The sequence below is a fragment of the Trachymyrmex cornetzi genome, unplaced genomic scaffold (assembly GCF_001594075.2).
Source record: "Trachymyrmex cornetzi isolate Tcor2-1 unplaced genomic scaffold, Tcor1.1 scaffold90, whole genome shotgun sequence".
Lineage (NCBI taxonomy): Eukaryota > Metazoa > Arthropoda > Insecta > Hymenoptera > Formicidae > Trachymyrmex > Trachymyrmex cornetzi.
The window spans coordinates 530,370-550,071 of record NW_017300245.1 but is presented as its reverse complement, the minus strand read 5'-3'; the positions used below and the strand labels follow the sequence as shown (position 1 = coordinate 550,071).

The 19,702-nt window shown below is 33.3% G+C and overlaps 1 protein-coding gene across 2 annotated transcripts in view; it reads left to right on the top strand.

Annotated features, from left to right (window-relative positions):
* The first annotated feature begins 6,017 nt into the window (after positions 1 to 6,017).
* The window catches only part of LOC108769422 (tyrosine-protein phosphatase Lar-like), a 328,651-nt gene continuing 314,966 nt past the window's right edge, over positions 6,018 to 19,702 (top strand). The window contains exons 1-2 of one of the 2 annotated variants that reach the window (XM_018520397.1): positions 6,018 to 6,063; positions 6,958 to 7,201. In XM_018520397.1, the coding sequence (XP_018375899.1) occupies positions 7,130 to 7,201 (72 nt within the window). In that variant the 5' untranslated portion in view covers positions 6,018 to 6,063; positions 6,958 to 7,129. The remainder of the gene's footprint in view (positions 6,064 to 6,957; positions 7,202 to 19,702) is intronic. The other variant, XM_018520398.1, reaches the window with a different exon arrangement.

Genomic DNA, 19,702 nt, shown 5'->3' with positions numbered 1-19,702 from the left:
AAACAAATGCATTTTGTTTGTTTCCAGTTAAAAAACATAATGCATTTCGAAATGTCTATATTTTTTCAGCATATAAATTAATGATGAAAAAATTCTTTTTGAACATCTCAGAGTAGCTTATAATATGAGACTTTCAACATTGAACACTACTCCACCTCTAACTAAAAAAATGAAATTTTGGACAAATGCATTTTACGATATACAGCAGGCCTGTCGAATTTGAGCTTTGGAGCCAAAACGCAAAGTCATCGACGCAAAAAAATTCAATGTGAGTAAGATTTCGGGGACTGAAAAGTATTGATACGCATTTAAGTGAAGCTTATTAAAACTTCATAAGTTATGTACTTCTAAAATCTTACATTGAATTTTTTTACGTCGATGGTTTTGCATTTTGGCTCCAGAGCTCAAATTAGACAGGCCTGATATATACTATCAGTGTCCAGCGATGAAATGCGGTATAGCATGTTGCTTGGAAAGTCTACTCCTCTTTTACTTATAAACAATATGATTAATGTCATTTGATTTTAAAGTTTCATTTCATGCAGAATGATAATGATGATGAATTTTCGAGATTTTCAAGTATGAATAAATTATTTCGTGACATGTGTCATTATAATATTATTAATGTTATTATTAAAGATGATAAATTAATGTCATATACACGATAGTATAAAAATTTTTATTATTATATTTCTTTGTTTTTTAGACAGCTTATTAGATTTGCAGGATTGTTTTTATATGGCATATGCACATCGTACCACAGCTGCTACTACGATATACAATATCAGTGTCCAGCGATGAAATGCGGTATAGCATGTTGCTTGGAAATGCAAATCCATATTGTTACTTCGTATTTACTTTTTCTTTGTTCTTTCAATGCTGATTACCTAGTTTAATATTTTTAGATTTATTTGTGTCATTTCTATTTTCTAATAACATTATTTTACTAATTTGTGTTATGCATTCCTCGAAATATATCAGGATGATTATAAATTCCAAAATAACTACGCAAACAAATAAATTGGTATTATCATTGAAAAATATCTGAGATTATAATTACGACTAAATATAAAGCATTTTTATTTTTTTTTGATATACAAATCTTGATATATTTTAAGCTGCAAAAATTATACGTTGAAAAATTACATTAGTACAATAAAGAATTGCAACGAGTGAGTATTTTTCTTGTTATAAATTTCCATTTTGGATTTATAGAATTATTCTGCTTGTCTTTTCCGAAGGCATTAGAATTATTAGTTACGTTACCTCTATCTCTGAGTCGTTTCCGCAGCTCCGGGTTGCTCCGGCGTGATATTTCGCGAAGCTTGAGGTTGAATTCTCATTGGTCGACGTACGCTACCGGGGCTCGTTTGGTGCAGGGATACCCAATATATAGCGGCCAGCAAAAAGATCAGGATGATGACAGAAACGAACATCCGTCTTGCTCCACAAGTGGACTTCACTGCAGCCGTTATGATAGGAGGGCATGCCGGCAGGACTTGTTTTGATGGAGCGGATTTCTGCACTTGCGTCGATGCACCATGGCTGCCGTTACACTGGCAATGCGTCCTTGTCAAACCCCACCCCATTTGGAATTTAGTAATTTTGATGATTTTCTGCCGAAAAAGGATGTAAGCCAAATTATGTTGAGGTTGAATCGAGCCGAAGTCAAGTCAGATTATCGCGGTCATGACAACTAACGATCGTCTGATCTTGCATATGATTGCCGATCGATTTGTACATATATACAATGTAATCGATAAACAAATTCAAAACACGCGTTTTTGTAGAATGCTGTAAATATATTAAAATAATCGAATTATAAATTAAAAATTTAAACAATATGAGACTTGTAAAATTAATTTGTACACTGACGATTTTGCTGAAGCATTGAAAAATTTAGTTAGATATCTGAAAATAATTTTGTTGGATTATTAAAATAATTATATAGGGCTCAAGTTGTTAAAATATCAAAACTTTTTGCAGTATTGCTCTCATCATGCTTGAGTTTCCTACATAATTACTTTAATGGTCGAACAAAATTATTTTTATATCTGTATCTATTTAAATTTTTAGATATTTGAGCAAGATTATTCTTTTTATATAAATATTAAAAAAGAGAGAGAGATTAATACGAACAAAACGTATATATACATATATTAAATTAATATTTAAATTTAGCAGTATTATCTTCTTGTCTATATCCTGTATTGGATAATAAAACAATGAGGTCGTGATGATCTATATTTTGCCCTAGTTATACGATAGCCTGATTTTACGGCACTGGTATCGCGATTCGAGTAATTTTCTGTTTTGCTGCCGATCCATTTTATTAATGAGGCAGCATACAAACAAATACAAATGAGACTATTCCCATGCGCGATGCTATTCGCGCATCAGGTGAACATATATATCTGGGGTTGACCGCGCGCTGGGCGCGGAGAGATTTGGCGCTTCCGGACAGTCCGGATCGTCCGTTGCAGAAATGGATAGAGTTAGAAGTTAGAAATTATGTACATAGTTGACGACCCCCTTACGGCTTTGGCGTTCGTCTATCTCTGCACTTACAGTACAGATGTTTGCGGCATGTTGATCGCAGTCCTGCGGCCGCGCGTCCGTATAGAACAACAGCGTACTTCTTACGCAGGCATAATACATTCGGTTGCGTTTATGTTTCCGCCTGAACAACTTACCGAGCATGTCCAGTGCTTCGAATTCCCTCCAGTTTCATAACTGTCGAATATAAGGTTTAGATTGTTTGCCGCCACCGGTATTGCATGTACTAATAAACTTTGTACGCCATATTCGTCCTTATCACTTTTGCTTTTCAATTGGCGTCACGAATTCATTCGGTAGAATTGATTGATGTAGCGGCCTTCCCATAAAATCGTTCGAATTGCATGCGATAACACAATATATAAATTTTATAGATATTCCTTTTAAAATAAAATTGCTTCGCGGAATTTTATGACACATCGTAATTGTAAATCATTTTATTTGCGAGGTACAAAAACAAATTGATATTAAACAAAATATTTATACACGATCCAAAATGGAATTTTTACGATTATAATAATACGATACGTAGCAGGCGATTATTACGTTATTATACGTTATATAACGTTACATTTAATCACTTTTATATTATTAAAAAAAATATGAGATTATATACTATATTCGAGAAAGAGTATAGATTATTTAAACAGGCACATATTTGCATAGCAGACTGTTTTCACAGCGTGTTATTTTCAGAAGTCCCGAGTGAGTTAAGAAAGCAGTAAAAACAGCTCGTCTAAGTAAAGACTAACTTAATGGTCGACAGTGATGTTCCAAGATTGGACCACCGACAAGGTTGACGATACTGCTCTCGTCTATTCTTCTCAGCTCCTCTTTTCTTAATTTCGTACACGGAGTGAAAGGGCAAACATTCTTCTTGAAAGGGCCGCGCTCTTCATAATGAAGCGGTCTCCACGGGAGCTGGAGAACGATTTAATTTTGTGGGTATTAACCGTACATCGGCCCTGGCGCGAATTAGCATTTATTAAAATTTTATCGATCTAGAAACTTAACGGCTTCGCGCGACCTAAATTTCACTGATGCAACGTTAAACGGAAATACATGAAAAATAAAACAGGACGCTCGATATTCGTCCTGCCGGAGCATACCGTCGGTACCGTCCTCGGCGCGGAATCTGGCTGAAAATTTTACGGAATCGTTAATCTTGGAAGATTCTTCCCCGTCAGTCGCTCTCGGAATATATGTATAACATATGTGAATGCGCGCGTGACCGGTGAAATTATTATCCGGTATATCCCAACGAGGAATGCCGTTCGAAAAATTTCCAAACGTTCGCGTGTTTCTCACCCTTGGCCCACTAAATTTTTCACGCTTGCATACCAACATTATGTTCGAGGCGGTCATTTTTTGCGGTCGAATGACTTCGTATTTCTATGAAGAATGATTATAAGTTTTACGATGACTGGCAGATATCCCGACATAATGATAATAATAAATAATAATAATTTTAATGAATGTATTATAAGTTTCAAGTTTGTGATTTTTTTTTCATTTTATCATTCAACGTAATAACGATAACGAATCTCCTCGTGAAACCGAGAATTAGAAATTATATGAAAAATATAGAATAAATTATATGTAAAGCGATCATGGCTACATATTTATAATATACGTATATTACAAATGTATATTATAATATATATTATAAATATGTATTATACATATTATTTATAATATACGTTGAAAACAATATTAATTTGATTTATGTCCAAGCAGAACAAGTCACGATAACATCAAAATGACGTTAAATGAATCATTATTGATCGAAAAATAATTTTTAGTAATCATTTCGGAGCCATTTTGACATAATTTTGATTATGATGACTCGTATTCTGCTTGAGTGACTTAAAAAAAAATAATCGCGATAATAATTACCAAAATTGCCAACTCCGACTAGATTGGAGCATTAAAATATAAAATGTTATAATTATAAATATTAATTCGCTATTCTAAGATTAGATATCTATTGTACGGGATTATTTTTCTAATAACGTTCTACCATCTTAATGTGCTGGCCAATTTTATTTTGCAGCGGTGCGCGGCAGCAGTTCGGAACGAGGTAATATCGCTCCGCGTTACTCTTATTTTTCACGCGACGGGAATAAATCGTGCGGATAAATAAATATCAGGAGTGTCGAACAATGTGCCGGGTGTCCGTTCTATCTATCAGAAGACTAGTGCAGACTATCGCTACAAATGGCATTTTCTCACTTGCACGGACATCGCATATATATAAACACCGGTTCGGGTTATAATTATCAAAATCATCCTTAGCGCGTTTTAAATTATTTTATATACTTATCGCTGCACAATACAAATTGTGTGATAGCGCATCGGGAGTAATGGAAATTCTGCTACACAGAGAAAAAGATTTGTTTGGACTCGAGAGTTCTATTTTATATATTTATTTCATTGAAACAAATTTAATTTTAAATGAAACATATTTTGTTTAGTCAAAAAAATTTAGTGTGTGTGTGTGTGTGTGTTTGATGAAAATAATCATATTCTTAATTTAAACATCCATTTGGTTGGACTATTCCAACGTATAAATTTATTTGATTGAAAGAAACCTTTTCTCTGTATACCAAACGATTGCTGCAGATGCATATTTCAGGGCTCGTATTCAACGACAATGTGGATATCATTGTATTATCGTTGCATAGCTTTTTCATCACGTGTAAAACGTAATGATGTAATAGGTCTAATTGCGTTACTTGAAATCCCTAAAAATTGTTGCATAGATATCATAGGTTTCTGTTCAATATTATTATTTTCCAGAAGGTTTGCGAGCTATCATCATGTTTTTATCCATTGATAATATTCATCAGTATCATTGCGCTCCTATCATTTATAGTATCGCAGTACGCTCCTCGCTCTGATGAAGTGAACGGCAAGATTCACAAAACATTAGCAATAGATAAAAACGCGATAATCCGCAAATCTTCTAGTATCTTTGAAGATAATACCCGTGAAAGCCTAAAAAGCAAGAACCAATCGTATTGAAGAATTTTACAACATTTGCAAAGCTGCTTTCTCCGCTGAACGCAGCCATTTTGTCTGTTCACGTCGCTCGCACTTTTTCCACTCATCTTCGTTTCTTTCTTTTCAACGTTCGAAAATATATCTATTTATTTCGTTTTAAGTGCATGAGTAATACAGGCTTTTGATGCAAATGTATCCCAGATATATACGTGAAGCGTTAACGGTTTATTGCGGTTGACCATATTCGAAGTATTATTTGAACCGTGATGTGTAGTTACAGCGCGAAGTGCGCTACGCACATGTACGGCGTGAAGTATGCTACGCGTATCGCCGCCGCGCGGCGCAATATCCGCCATCTTATGTCATTGCGTTTCGCGTTCGCGGCGGTTGGAGCAAAACATGATTGCCGCTCTGTTATTATTTACGCTTTTTACGCGACAGTGGTGAGTTTCAAGTGAATGAACGTCGGGAGTGCAGAGCAAAGTGCCGGGCAATCATCCTACTGTATCAAATTAGCGCAAACGGTCGCAAGTTTTTGCAATACCGTGTATTCAAATACAGTAAATACTAGTTGCTTTCCATTTCGCACTGTTTCTCAGATAATTCCCACTTGTGCCGTCATAACTCAGTTGAATGCGCGTTCCTTTTGCATTCTGACAAGATTATTCTGAGATTCAACTGATTTTTTATATAACTTGCATAATCTGTGCAAGATCGAGACCGTGTGCTTTAGTGAGTCTCGTAAACTCACTTCAAAGTGGGGTTATGAACCTGTGTTGACATGTGATAACTTTTTACCAAAGTAAGGCCCAGTTTCACAACTCACGGTTAACCGAGGTTTAACTTATTTCTCATCTTTTTCCAATTCTAAAATTGAAAAGTGATAATGAATAAGTTGAACCTCGCGCGCGATTAAGAGTTAACAATCAGTTGTAAAACTGGGCTTAAGCAAGTAGTGACGTCATTAATCTGAGTATAAAATACTCAGCTCATTTCAGACTCAGTTTCACTTGTGTGTAAATGGAAAGCAACTACTAAAATTACGTTACTTAATGGGTGCTTTCCATTTGATGACACAAGTCGACACAAGTGTCGTTCTATCTTTGTCACTCTCTGAATGTCAACAAGGATAGAATGACGCTCGTGTCGACTTGTGTCATCAAATGGAAAGCACCCAGTGAAAAGTCAAAACTGCACATGCGCAGTTCTACTAAATAACGAGACTTTAACGTTCACTGTATCTGGATACACAGTATTGCAAAAACTCTCTATTAATTGCATATTTGTTAAATTATCATATTCATTCGCCGATATCGCGTACGACGGTCTTCGCCGCAAGTATTTCTCATCGGTGCATGTCTGTTAAAATAAATTTCGAACTTGTTTTCTTGTACGAAGGAAAGTGTCGCGACGATGGGACTGTGACAGGTTTTAGCGTTGTTACTCGCTAAAAGCCAATTACGCGTTTTGGAAGTGTCGGATGAAAGTGTCGAGACGAACCTCGCGAATTTCGAATTTTCAGTAAGTTTGTGTCTTCTGAAGGAAGGAAGGAAGGAAGGATCGCATTTCGATGGCATGGCTTATTGGAGCAGGAGCGATAACGTCTACGATATTGCTTTGGCGGAAGAATAGACATCAGTCTGTAAGTAAATTTGTTGGTATGAAAAATTATTCGGTTGTTCGTTGAAATTAAAAATAAATTTCGTTCAGAATTTTGGAATAATTAAAGTTCACTCATCAAGATCGATATGTTATTAATAGCTGCATTTATTAGATAAAGCAGCTTTGTAACTGTTGTACAATTCTTCAATATGATTGGTCTTGCTCTTTGTTCCTTACTGGATCTAAATGTGTAAATCAGTCATATACATTAAAGAATTTTACAACAGTTGCAAAGCTGCTTTCTCTGCTGGAAGCAACCAATTAAATTAATGTCTAACAAAAGCTCTATTGTCTGTCTCTATTCTCTCTCCCTCTCTCCCTCTCCCGCCTCTTCAAAATAATTCAAAAAATCTCTAAAAATTCACCAACGTACTTTCAACTTTCTAGAATAAATATTGACTCTTTATTTTGGAAAATAATAAAATGTAGTATATATAATTTATAATTACCGAAAGACTCCAAGAAACTTGTACGAACAGGAATCGCTCGGTCACTAGTTACCCATATTGGTACGGTAAGGTTTAATATGAATATTTGCGTACATTGCGTTGCGATACATTTGCATTTTATTATATGACAGAAGCATTTTTACATGAGCCGCAGCTAAAGTTAGATTTCTCGGTTGAATTTCCGGAATGCGGGAATTGGAGAAAAGCGCGCTCTCCCTCGAGTTCGTTACTGTGAACGAACTGCATTGCCGCGCAATGTTGCATTGTATGCGGTGTTAAAATCGCCGTTATCGTTTTACGGAATTTACGTGGCGGCGTGGCGTGCCACGTGTCCGTAACGAAGGAGAAAGAGAGCGAGAAAGAGGGAGAGAGAAAGAGAGAGCTTTTAGTATTTCGCTGTGGGAAAGAGGAAGGAGGAGGAGTAGAGATGGGAAACGTTGCATGCCTAATCAGACAACGATGGTAGACAGTGCTTTATGTGTTCGCTCCATCTGCAGATTTCCGTTTAATAACGTCATCTGTATGCAGGGGTACATTATCTTTAGCCGTCTTTTACCCGCTTTCCGTTCCCACCCCGATGAAGAATTCCCGTACATTTTGCATTACTTCTTTCCTCGTGACGTATTTGTTTGTTTGTTTGTTTGCGTGCTCGTTAGGTAGGCGATTTCTACATGCGATTTCTTTTGATTAATAATCTCTTAATCTCTTCGAATTAGTTTTATGATTTTCAAGTTATGATTGCTTTTCAAAAAACGCAAAAGATGCGAAAATAAAATTTACCCTTTCGAGCATTCTTCAATATTTTATTAAAAATGTATGTTCTTTGTTATTTTATAACGTATATGTATGTATTATGCTACACGTATAAAATATATTTTATGTTATATTTCTGGCATCATCTTTAAATGAAAAGTATTTAATAAAACTGAAAAAAACATTTTTAGCAATTTAATAATTTAATTTTATAATATACGTATAAAGTCCTGGCAATTTACTTATATGTTACCGGAAAAGGCTTTTTAACTTTGCTGATGTAAATTAAAAAGTGAAGATTATGAAATAACAAAGGCACATAAACAAAAAAAATCTGTTGGATTTTATTGAGTAAGAACTACACTTACTATCTTAATAGAAATCAAATATCTCAGACAATCATATACGATTGTAAAACAAAAACTTTAAGAATAAAAATATTTTAGATGTACGATTTTTTAAAAATTAACTTCTATATAGATATGTTTCTTAACAAGATGTTACAGTAGACTAAGCGGCAGTCGCTGCTGCGTGCTCATACACGTTTACGCGTGTTTGTTTTTAATGTAGCCTCGATTATTCTACTTACCTCTATAGTCAACTGACCCCGGTTTCCTCTAAGATAAATATTGATCTAATTTTAGTAAAGACAGAATAATATGGATATAATCAATTTGCAAAGAGAAATATTTAAAGTTCTATTTTTAAACGCTTTTAACATTATTTATTATTTATTATTAATAAATTTATTATTTAACATTATTATTATTTTAATATTGTAAGATTTTAGAGAGATACATATTGATTACTGAGCTTTTTCTCCACGTTTTATAATCTTTCGTGAAATCTAACGGAAGTATTGAATAAATTAGTATTACGATACCAATCTCTCTGGAACGTCTGTTTTTCTTCGTGTTTAACTTTAAATAAAGAACAGGGAAGTCTCCCAGTCTGATATCGACTATACCGACGACTACGGAACTGTGTCTACATAGACGAGCTAAATCTTGGTCTTAACCCTTGCTGCCCTTGTCAAAATATGTATGTACGTCGGGGTAAGTTCCGTGCCTACGATCTTAATCCGACGGTTATCCGACGTTGGTAATTTACAACATTTACGTGAATTGGTAGCATCACCCTGTGATGACAGTCATGCTTGTCTTTAACAAAGGTTTTTGTAAACACGCTGTATAACGTAGCGGATAATTAGCAATTGCGGATAATTAGCAATTAAAGTACGTTCGAATTATTAATGTTTTCATATTTAACCTCGTCACTTATTAATAAACGCGACAAAATTTAATTGACAAAATTTAATTTATCTTTCGCGATATATCTTATAGTTTATTCAAAGGGCTAATAATAATAATAATATTTTTCAGTATGTTTTACGTATTTATTATTACATTTTAGGCATTTAATGTTACGCGCAGTTCATTTTTTCCGTTCATTTTCGACGTGTAGCTTTTTCTGTTTACTTACCGTCTAAAATAAATATCTGTTGCTGGCGCGGGCATATGCAGAATGACGTTCATTACATTTACATTTTATATCGGATATTGCTCGTTAAAGTGAGCTAACGTTACCTTGGTAGACTCTTTTGTGCGCACTATGGCGAGCATATTATAATATTTATATTAAGTCAGATTTTACATCGAACGTGCTTACAATTACGTGGATATGTATGTAGTAGTATGTACTCTATCTGTATCATAGTCACAGCATCATAAAGATTAAAGGTTAAATCAAAAAGAATGCCGCTCATTTTATTCGAAGCATAGTTTTTATAGAAACAATCTCTAAATCTTTGAAAGAATCCTCAAATGAAAGGCTGCAGTAACGAGAATTCACGAGTACGTTCTATATCTATGTATATGACTGCGATTTCCGTGTCTAACGGAAATCGCAGTCATATACATAGATAAGTTTAGTGCCACTAAACTTAACGACAGTCATTCGTTGACACTTTTGCGTTTAACGAAATTTGCCGACTGTAGGGAGTGTCAAGTGAAATTTACACGCCGTTAACCTTTCGTCCTCTTCTTCACGCGATCGCACTTAAGATGGGCGAGACGGGCGTGTGGACTTTCGACGCGTGATTCCGCACAAGTCGTGTCATTCAGGATCTCACGTGTACATAACAGTAGCTGCCCTTTTGAGACTAGTGACGTTTGGCTTTTTCTTTTTCTACTATTATATTCTCCTGATTTAACCGACCTTTCTGCTTTAATGAAGAAATTATTGCAGTTTGAATACACTGAAAAAAGAGTGTCTGATAATAGTTATCAAATGTCGAGTGAAATAATTTTAATCAAATATCCAAATAATACAACTAGAAATAATTTTATTTTTCTAAATATTCAATAATTATTATTATATAAATGATAGGTTATATTATAATACTTACTAAATATTTAGAAAACTAAAATTATTTTTGGTTATATTAATGGAACATTTAATTAAAATTATTGTATTTTACTCAACATTTGGTTATTTATTACTAGGATTCACTACAAGATGATTATAGTAAATATACCTATATATGTATAAGTAGTAAAAAAATTAATATATTGCTATATGTACAAATTTTTTTGGCGGAAGAAATCTTTACAAATGACGTTTCTCGATGGTGTACTGGAAAGTAAATCCTTTTGGAAACGAGTCGATTTTCTGCAACATTCGGCGAGAATAAAAAAAAATTCTATCCGGGAGGGGGCTGCTCGCGATAGTTTGACAATGAGTAATGACAATATGACAAATGCACCGCGCGCTTTAATCCGCGATAGGGTCCGGAGGCGCACCGGGGATTCGTATTCCATGCACGACTTAATCGATAAATTATCGAGGGATTCGTGGAACATCCCCGAGGGAGTGGGAGGACGGTTTTGTAGCTCGCGTAATTCACCGATTGCTATGCCTGTGCCGTTAGAATACATAAAAAACTGTATGGCTCGACGCGATTCTATAGCCTATTGGCACTCGCATTCTATAGTGCACAATTTGTTTCCTGTTTAATATACGCACGTTATCGCCATAGCGAGAATTTTATTCTTCGATCGGTTCGATCGTCAGCTCGACAATCCGTCGCGAATGCATTGCACAACTATCATTGAGCGGAAATACGGTAGTTTGTCTTGTAGCAATTGATGTTACTTTATAATTTAGCATTAATATACATGCACGATATCGACTTCTTCTACTTTTTCCCATGTCGTGTCTCTTGCAATAATATAAATTAAGTTGATATCATAAATTTGAAATTAATTTATGGAACACGACTTAATTATTTTACTTGAGAAATTAGATTGATAAATAAGATTATTTATGTTCCTAGGAAGAGTAAGCAGGTGGCTATTTATCATAAGTCTTGTCAAATTTGACATGTCAAATAGGACTTCGGCAATGTTATATGCTCATATGCGCGTCCTTTGATATGTGTTATTTACACCGTGGCTGTACGCAAATATCGGCATCGCTATTTCTATTTGCTCTCCGTTTGTCAATCTGCACGAACGATGGACCATTACGCGCATCGGTTACGATTGGTGTATTAATTACTCAGGAATGAAATTACAATGCGATAGTCCGTGAACAATAAGTAAAAGTAGCTCCGCTATTTTTCGCGTGGCATCTATATTTTATATACACGTGATCGATGCTTGTCACATGTGTAAAAATTAATTACACGGAGTGTGTTCTAGATTTACCAAAAAATAGTTTAGAGAATAAATATTTTTTACTCGACTCGAGAGACACATCTTGTATAATTAATTATTGTATATAGAACGAGCAACAATTAATTCTATGTGAAATATAGATTCTACGAAAAGTTCTTTTCTTTTTGCCCGACGGTGGTGTCTGGCGCGAAGGTCTAATAAATTGAAGTTCGTCTCATTCGTGACTTAGAACGGGTCACATTCTTCCGCTATATCGTTTATCGCGTAGAGACGAACAGGACTAATTTGAAAATAGAAATGACACCCACAACTGCGTTCCAGTCAGCCGAAGGAATCCCTTTATTACATAGCACCCCGTAGAGTATTGCGCGGTGAGGAATGCCCGTCTTTTTAGCGATAATGACGATGCTCTGGATACCAGATGTCGATGGTGAAGCCGTTCACCAAGACAACCGCACCTCGCCGATGTAGTTCGTGGAGGATTATCGACAAGTCCCTAACGCGCACGTTTAATGAAGAAATGATGCGCTTGGAAGAGCCGATTTATTGCTTCGCGTTTGTGCTAATTTTCAAGTGATCGTAATCGGCTGTAATCTATCTGCTATGCATTATCGTTCCGTTGAAATTATCGTTTGGAATTCGCGTAAATTCCTATACGTAGATTCCTATACGGGCTAACTCGGATCAACCAAATTTGCTTTCACCGATAACGATTCTATGAATGGCTAAAAAAGACTGTATTTAAACAAGTTTGACAAATCATTAATTATAGAGTGAAAAACTACAAGTTATTTTATATGTATAAAGGCATGATTTCTCTCATACAATAATTTTGAGACTTTTTTGGTGAATTTTTTTGTTATTACTAATTTTCAATCATTTTTTTCAATCATTCGCCGTCTGTTTCTGCACGTTTCACTATTTGTGAACAGCGTGAACGTTTGTATAGAATATTGAAATATTTTGACAATATATATACATAAATACATATAAAAAGGAACAAATGAGCTGAATCGTTTTAGTTTTTCCTACGGAAAAATTAGATTTTATTATTTTATTATGTTTGCGCCCAAAGATGAATTGACTCTAATTAATAGAAGATCGATACTCTCCCTTGTGCCTTTTCCTTTAACAATAAGTAACGAATTAATTTTATTTTTGTCAGTAATTCCTGCTCGTCTCATTTATTCCATGAACGAGAACGTTAGTGGTCATCCTTCTTTTTCTTGCCAAACCGTTGTGAGGAACGTTAATTAATTGATGCTTTCTTTGATTAACAGTGCAGCTGTACAAAATGTTATCACGGAAATTTTTATCCAAGTCTACAGGCCGTATGGATAAGATCGCGAACAGTTTACGGATGAGTTTACGTGGTTACCGCGTGTCAGGTGTAATATATCACACTCGCTTACTTTCAACGCTTTACTATTATAAAGAAAATGGAAAATGTAAGATCTTTCGCATGTTTAAAGCATACACGTTTGTATTTAAAGACCTTTATAAAAGAAAATCAAACAATCCACTTCTAGACTTATCGTTTTTTTAAGTCAATCATGTACATATGTATAAAGCTATTCTATTATAATTTACACACATTTATTTGCTTTAATTATTTAACAAAATTATTTATTTAAATTAAAATAATAAATACATAATAATTACTATCACTCAAAGAATTTTAATAAAATTATAATAATTGTATTTTACGACCATAGCATCGTATAAAATTGTCGCACTTTTGAACAACTTAAAATTTTTTATCTCTTTCGTACAGATCTTACCTTACTGTGAAACATATTTTTGCTGAAATTATATTCAGAATTTAAGCCGACGAATTTTATAGTGTCGTTTTCAGGTACATCATCGTCGGAATATTCACGAAAATTCACTTGCATATGAAAAAAGTAGTACGGAGAAGATTGAGAAACTTGTAATCCAATTTTTATTATCGTAACGAAATGGCCGTCGGTTCTTTCGCAAACGACCACGAGTCTCTTACTTCTTCGCGCAATTTCAGTAATGGTGAGAAAAATTCTGAATTTACTCTTCATTATACCGATACACGAAATGGAAACGTAATGTTAAACGCCGCAGGTTAATAGAAACTCCCTCGTTCTTTATCTTCGTCACTGCGAGTAGTTCTGCAGTATTAACGGTATGTTCAATCCTGAAAGAGATGTGTTTTTTCGACATGCTAGATATCTATAAAGATCTGTTTTAATTTTGCAATTTTGTAAAAAGGACTAAATACACGAAAAGCATCACTCTTTTGAATTGCTCATTGCTATAAAATCGTTTTATATTTTGCATGCAAGATACATCTTGTGAAAAGCGAATATTTCACAAATACATGCAACTTACATTTAGAAATTATTAGTAAAGGACATCACTTTGAAAGAAATTTTTTAGAAAATAAAATAAATATTGAGTGTTTTTATCTAAAAATTGATATTTAATAACATCAACAATAACGTAGTATAATTTATATATATTATATGCAGCCATGGGCAAAAGTATTAAGGACTTAAAATTTTCTTGCATTTTACGAAAAGTTAAATATCTTGGCAAAAAAAATTTCAGAGGTTTTCGACCATGCATTTTAAAGCTAAAAGTAAAGACAGGACTTTAAATTTGCGTTTGAATCTTTTGTTTACGATATTTTGTTCCTAAGTTACATAAAATTAAAAAATGATATTTTTGTAATATTTTTGTCTTACTTTAAAGCGCTACAGTTAAATGAAACATCAATAAACAAAATTTCATATGAAAGTATCTGAAAGTAGACTTCCTAAGCTTTAATGCGTTTTGAAAAAAATTTGTAAGATACTTGTTCGTAAAGATATCATATTTTTTATTATGTGAAATTTTATTGTGTAAAAACTTTTTTAATTTTGATGATCGAATAAAGTTTTTAAAAGAATTTGAAAAAATTTATACGAGTCAAGCACATTATAACAAACATTTTTTCTCTTTTGTTTTTTTTTCATACACTTTTTAGTTTCGAAATTATAAAACATTTTAGAAAAAGTAAGTTTTTATATAATAAAATTTCACACAATAAAAAACGATATTTTTGCGAAAAATTATTGTACAAATTTTTTTTCAAAAAGCATTTTAAAGCTTAGGAAGCCTACTTTCAGATACTTTTATATTAAATTTTGTTCACCGATGTTTTATTCAACTGTGGCGCTTTAATGTAAGACAAAAATATTGCTTACCGACTTCCTATCAATTGATCATATGCGTGTTCGAGAATTGATCGCATAACTCCACAGTAGAATAAACAGAATAATAATTATTGAGTGAAATGGAATTCAATCCATAGTGTTTATCTTTCAGTGTAACAATGTATTGCGTCTCTCGCGACGGTACTTAACTGTAGCATAATACTATTGGCGAATGCGGCGATCATTAACGACACTTAGATATTCTGAAGAATTTGAGTGGCATTCCCAGGTAAAATGAGGCATTAATGATACTTGCGGAATAATGGGAGCGTCTTGCAGGTTTTCTTGTCAGGTGTATAATTACACGAAGGTTTCGCGAGCAAGCCGGATAATTAGTTTTTCTTACGCACACTGTATTAAATAACGTACTCATTTTCAAACTTAACCAAACTTTTTTCTATGTAATGTTTATTTTGTATTTGAAATTATGAAAAAATTTATATTTTTTCAATAAAAATCTATAATTAAAACTTCTAATAACTTGCGTACTTTTAAGATACATTTTTTAGTTAATATTTATATTTTTCTTTTTCAGAAAATGCAATCTATTTATAAAAAAATTATAAGATTTTGTTGTAACTGAATTTGTTGGGCCGACTGGGTTAATTGACTTTAAATAATTTGAAAGTATTGGTTGGCTATATTTTATATTGTGTGTGTGTGTAAAGATGATAAAATAAAACTCGTTTCGCTTATCGATTATAATTCTATTATCTGAGCTTTATTAGTTTTTACTTCCATGTGTAGCTATTATCATTTTTTCTTTTTATTAGAAATATTACAAACATAATTATATGTTGTGATAAGACAATAGAATACGATTTTGAAACCAAACATTTGCTGGGTTTCGATATAGAGGCACAGCTGTAAAATGATATCGCGATATGTTGAAATCGATAAAGGAATTATCTTGGAAAGCTTTTAAATCAATTTATTTTCTCGTATGTATCGCAAATATTAAAAGCATATTTGTGACGAAGCTATGAGGCAGTATTAACTATATACACATATAACATATAGATGCAATGTATATGTGAAATCGATATCGACAGTTAATGGGAGTGTAATCAGTTTTGTGGTTATACAGACAGCGTTATTCATGACGTCAAATTATTACGCGACTGTCAGTGAGATGTTTATTGGGATGCATACACATATAGAATTGTCTCCAATTTTCCTATCAAATATCATTTAATCCATGTATACAGGGTGTGCAAAAAAATTGTTCAACGTTTATATGGTAGATAGTACACACCCCATACTAACAATAAATAAAAAATCTTATCATAGGTCCAAAGCTCATTTGTTTCTATCCGAAATATAAATAATTTTGTATGTTAGTATCATAATTGATTTACTGATATCTTCTACATGTTGCATACGATGTAAAAAGAGAGAAATTGAGATAAGCACTGATAGCCTATTTAGGAGAATTACAGATCCAATGAGGTGATCTCCCATAATGCCTATCGTATTGGATGATTGATGTCTGATTACCGGTGAAATTTTTCATTATAAAATGTGTATGAAAATTGAATTAGAATATTCACAACGCAGTTCGTAAATACTGAGATAAATCTTCGCGACACGTAGAAGCCAATAAAGTTGAGTTTTTGATGGGTACTATCTACCATATAAATGCTGAATGGTGTTTTTGAACACCCTGTAGTCACGCTTTTTGTATGTGTGTATATATATATATATATATATGTATGTACATAAAATACGTATATAGGAAACGAATACACGCTCGCGAGAGAAGTTTAAATGTACATATTTGAAACGAATGATTTTATAGCGGAGATCACGTTGAACGTACGGCAATAATTTTGCAGCGATTACTGCACTTTCATCATGAAACTTACCAACAGCTTAATTAGACGCGAATGGGCCAATTTAAGATAACTGATAAGGTCACGGAAATGTGACCCCGTTCATCTAATCGTTTGGTTTTAATCAAACGCGCCGCGCTCAGACCGGCGCGCTCTGATATAACGGGCGCAAAAATTGGCTCGTTAATTTTAATTATTTCGTTCTTCTGGGCCGGGCCGTTTACGTGAATTTCCTACGCTTGTAATTAGTCGATAGAAAAGTTCATTTGCGCGAGGTATTATATCAAATTCACTACGTGCAGCGGTTTTTTAGCCGTTCCCTCTCGTCGCTGGCAAATAGGACATTGAAAAATGCCGCGTACGATAAGCTCGCCAAGGAAACTTTTATTCCCACAGTGACGCGCAGTCGTGGGACGTTTTAATGCTTCATATTATCCAGCGCAACCAAGAAGATCGTGTACACAGACAAATATGTTTATTTAGCTCACGAATCACGGAAAATTTTTTATCATTTTTATGGAACGTGTGTAGGTTGCTTGGGAAAAAAGTATTTCATAAAAGAAAAAATATATAAATCTACATAAATTTCTGGAAACTTGAAGTATATATAAATATTTTCTGTGGAAAAAAATTTATTTATCTTTCCGATGACACGATTATAAAATTACGTTCATAATTTTTTAATATCACATGCGACATAGTGCTTTACTTAATATCAAAATACATGATCGATTTGTTATTTTTTGAGAAAATAGTTTTTAAGTTCACTGCCTTTACACCATGGCAGAAAATCTATACTCATCTGACGTATTTATCGAGGTAGATAGCTTAAACGAAGATTATAAAGATCGCGGTCCATTAATGTCTTCCTGGAGTTCTATTCAAGCTGCATCGTGTACTAGGTGCACTACTTGATTAAATTGACTTAGTCCTGCACCATGAAGCTCCATTACGAAAGTCTTTGCTTCATTTTTCGAACGAATTCCCTACTAAATCTCGTAAGATCTTTTTTTATACATATACCCAAGTAGAAAACAAACCAAAAATTAGTCAGAAATTGGCCAGGAATTCTGGTTACTAGCTAGTTTCTGGCTAGTTTGACAAGTTTGGGCGACGCTTGCTTTATCAATAACTGGACAGTAAAACGTGTCAATTTCTAACAAGATTTTGACTGATATCTTACCACTTTTTGATTATTTTTTAAAGAGTTTCTATCTAGTTTCTTAATTTTTTAATTTTATGAACAGTTTTTAAGCAGTTGATAACCATTTTCAAAGCAGTTTATGGCTAGTTTCTGATCAGTTTTTAACTAGTTTTATAATAAATTTTTTAGTCGTTTTCTAACCAATTTATGACTAATTCTAACTAAATTTCTGAGAAAATTCTAAATAGGTTTAACCTATTCTTAACTAGTTCCTAACCAATTCCCAAGTTATTTTTATAGAAATATAGTAATAATTAAATTAAGATATAATTAAATTAAAATAATATATTAAACTCTTTACGAATTTGATGTGTTATATACAAATTAAAAATTAGATATTACGAGATATTAGGAAATCTTTACATGTAATATATATAAGTTACGCATATCTTCCTTAACAGCTGCTTTTATATATTTATATTTTCTTTTTCGTTCTCTTGCTGCTGATAAACGTATGTACATCCATTTTACTTAAATTGTTTAAATATTTACATTTTCATGTTTTGCGTTTTAATTATGACTGACAGTCGAAGAATCGAGTTTTTCTATTACTATAGTATATTCCGTTACTATGGTAACAGAAAAACTCGATACTTCGACTGTTAGTCATAATTGTGAATAATTTTTAGTAAATATTAATAAAACGGAATTTCTGAAATGAAAAGTTATACATTAATTGAATTTATTAGTGATAAGAAAAGAAGCAGAAGGAACATACATAATCAACAAATGTTAATCACTTTCTCCCTATAAACAGTAAACAATAATATTTTTTTGCTTTTAATTTCTAATATACATATATAAAATATAGTTTATCCTTACTGTTAATTCTTACCTAGTTTGTGACTAAAAACTGCTCATGAAATACTGCCCAGTATTTTCAGAATTTTTACTGGATAGAAACTGGACAGTATTTACTGATCATTTTTCTTGTCTAGTTCCTGACCAAAAACTGCTCATGAAATACTGCCCAGTATTTTCAGAATTTTCACTGGACAGAAACTGGACAGTATCTACTTATTTTTCTTGTTTAGTTCCTTACCAAAAACTGCTCATGAAATACTGTCTAGTATTTTCAGAATTTTTACTGGACAGAAACTGCCTAGTATTTTATTACTATTTTTTCGTGCATAGTTTATGGCCAGTAACTGACCATCAAACAATAGTCAGTATTTTCTGGACAAGTTTTCAATAGTTACTGTTTAATTAATCCTACCCAAGAAAAACTATCCAGGTTCTGGTTAGTGACCAGTTTTTCCTTGAAATTTTTCTACACTGGTGCTTGTACTTGATCTTTTAGTAATAAAGCTATACGTACGTATATGTATATAATTAATAG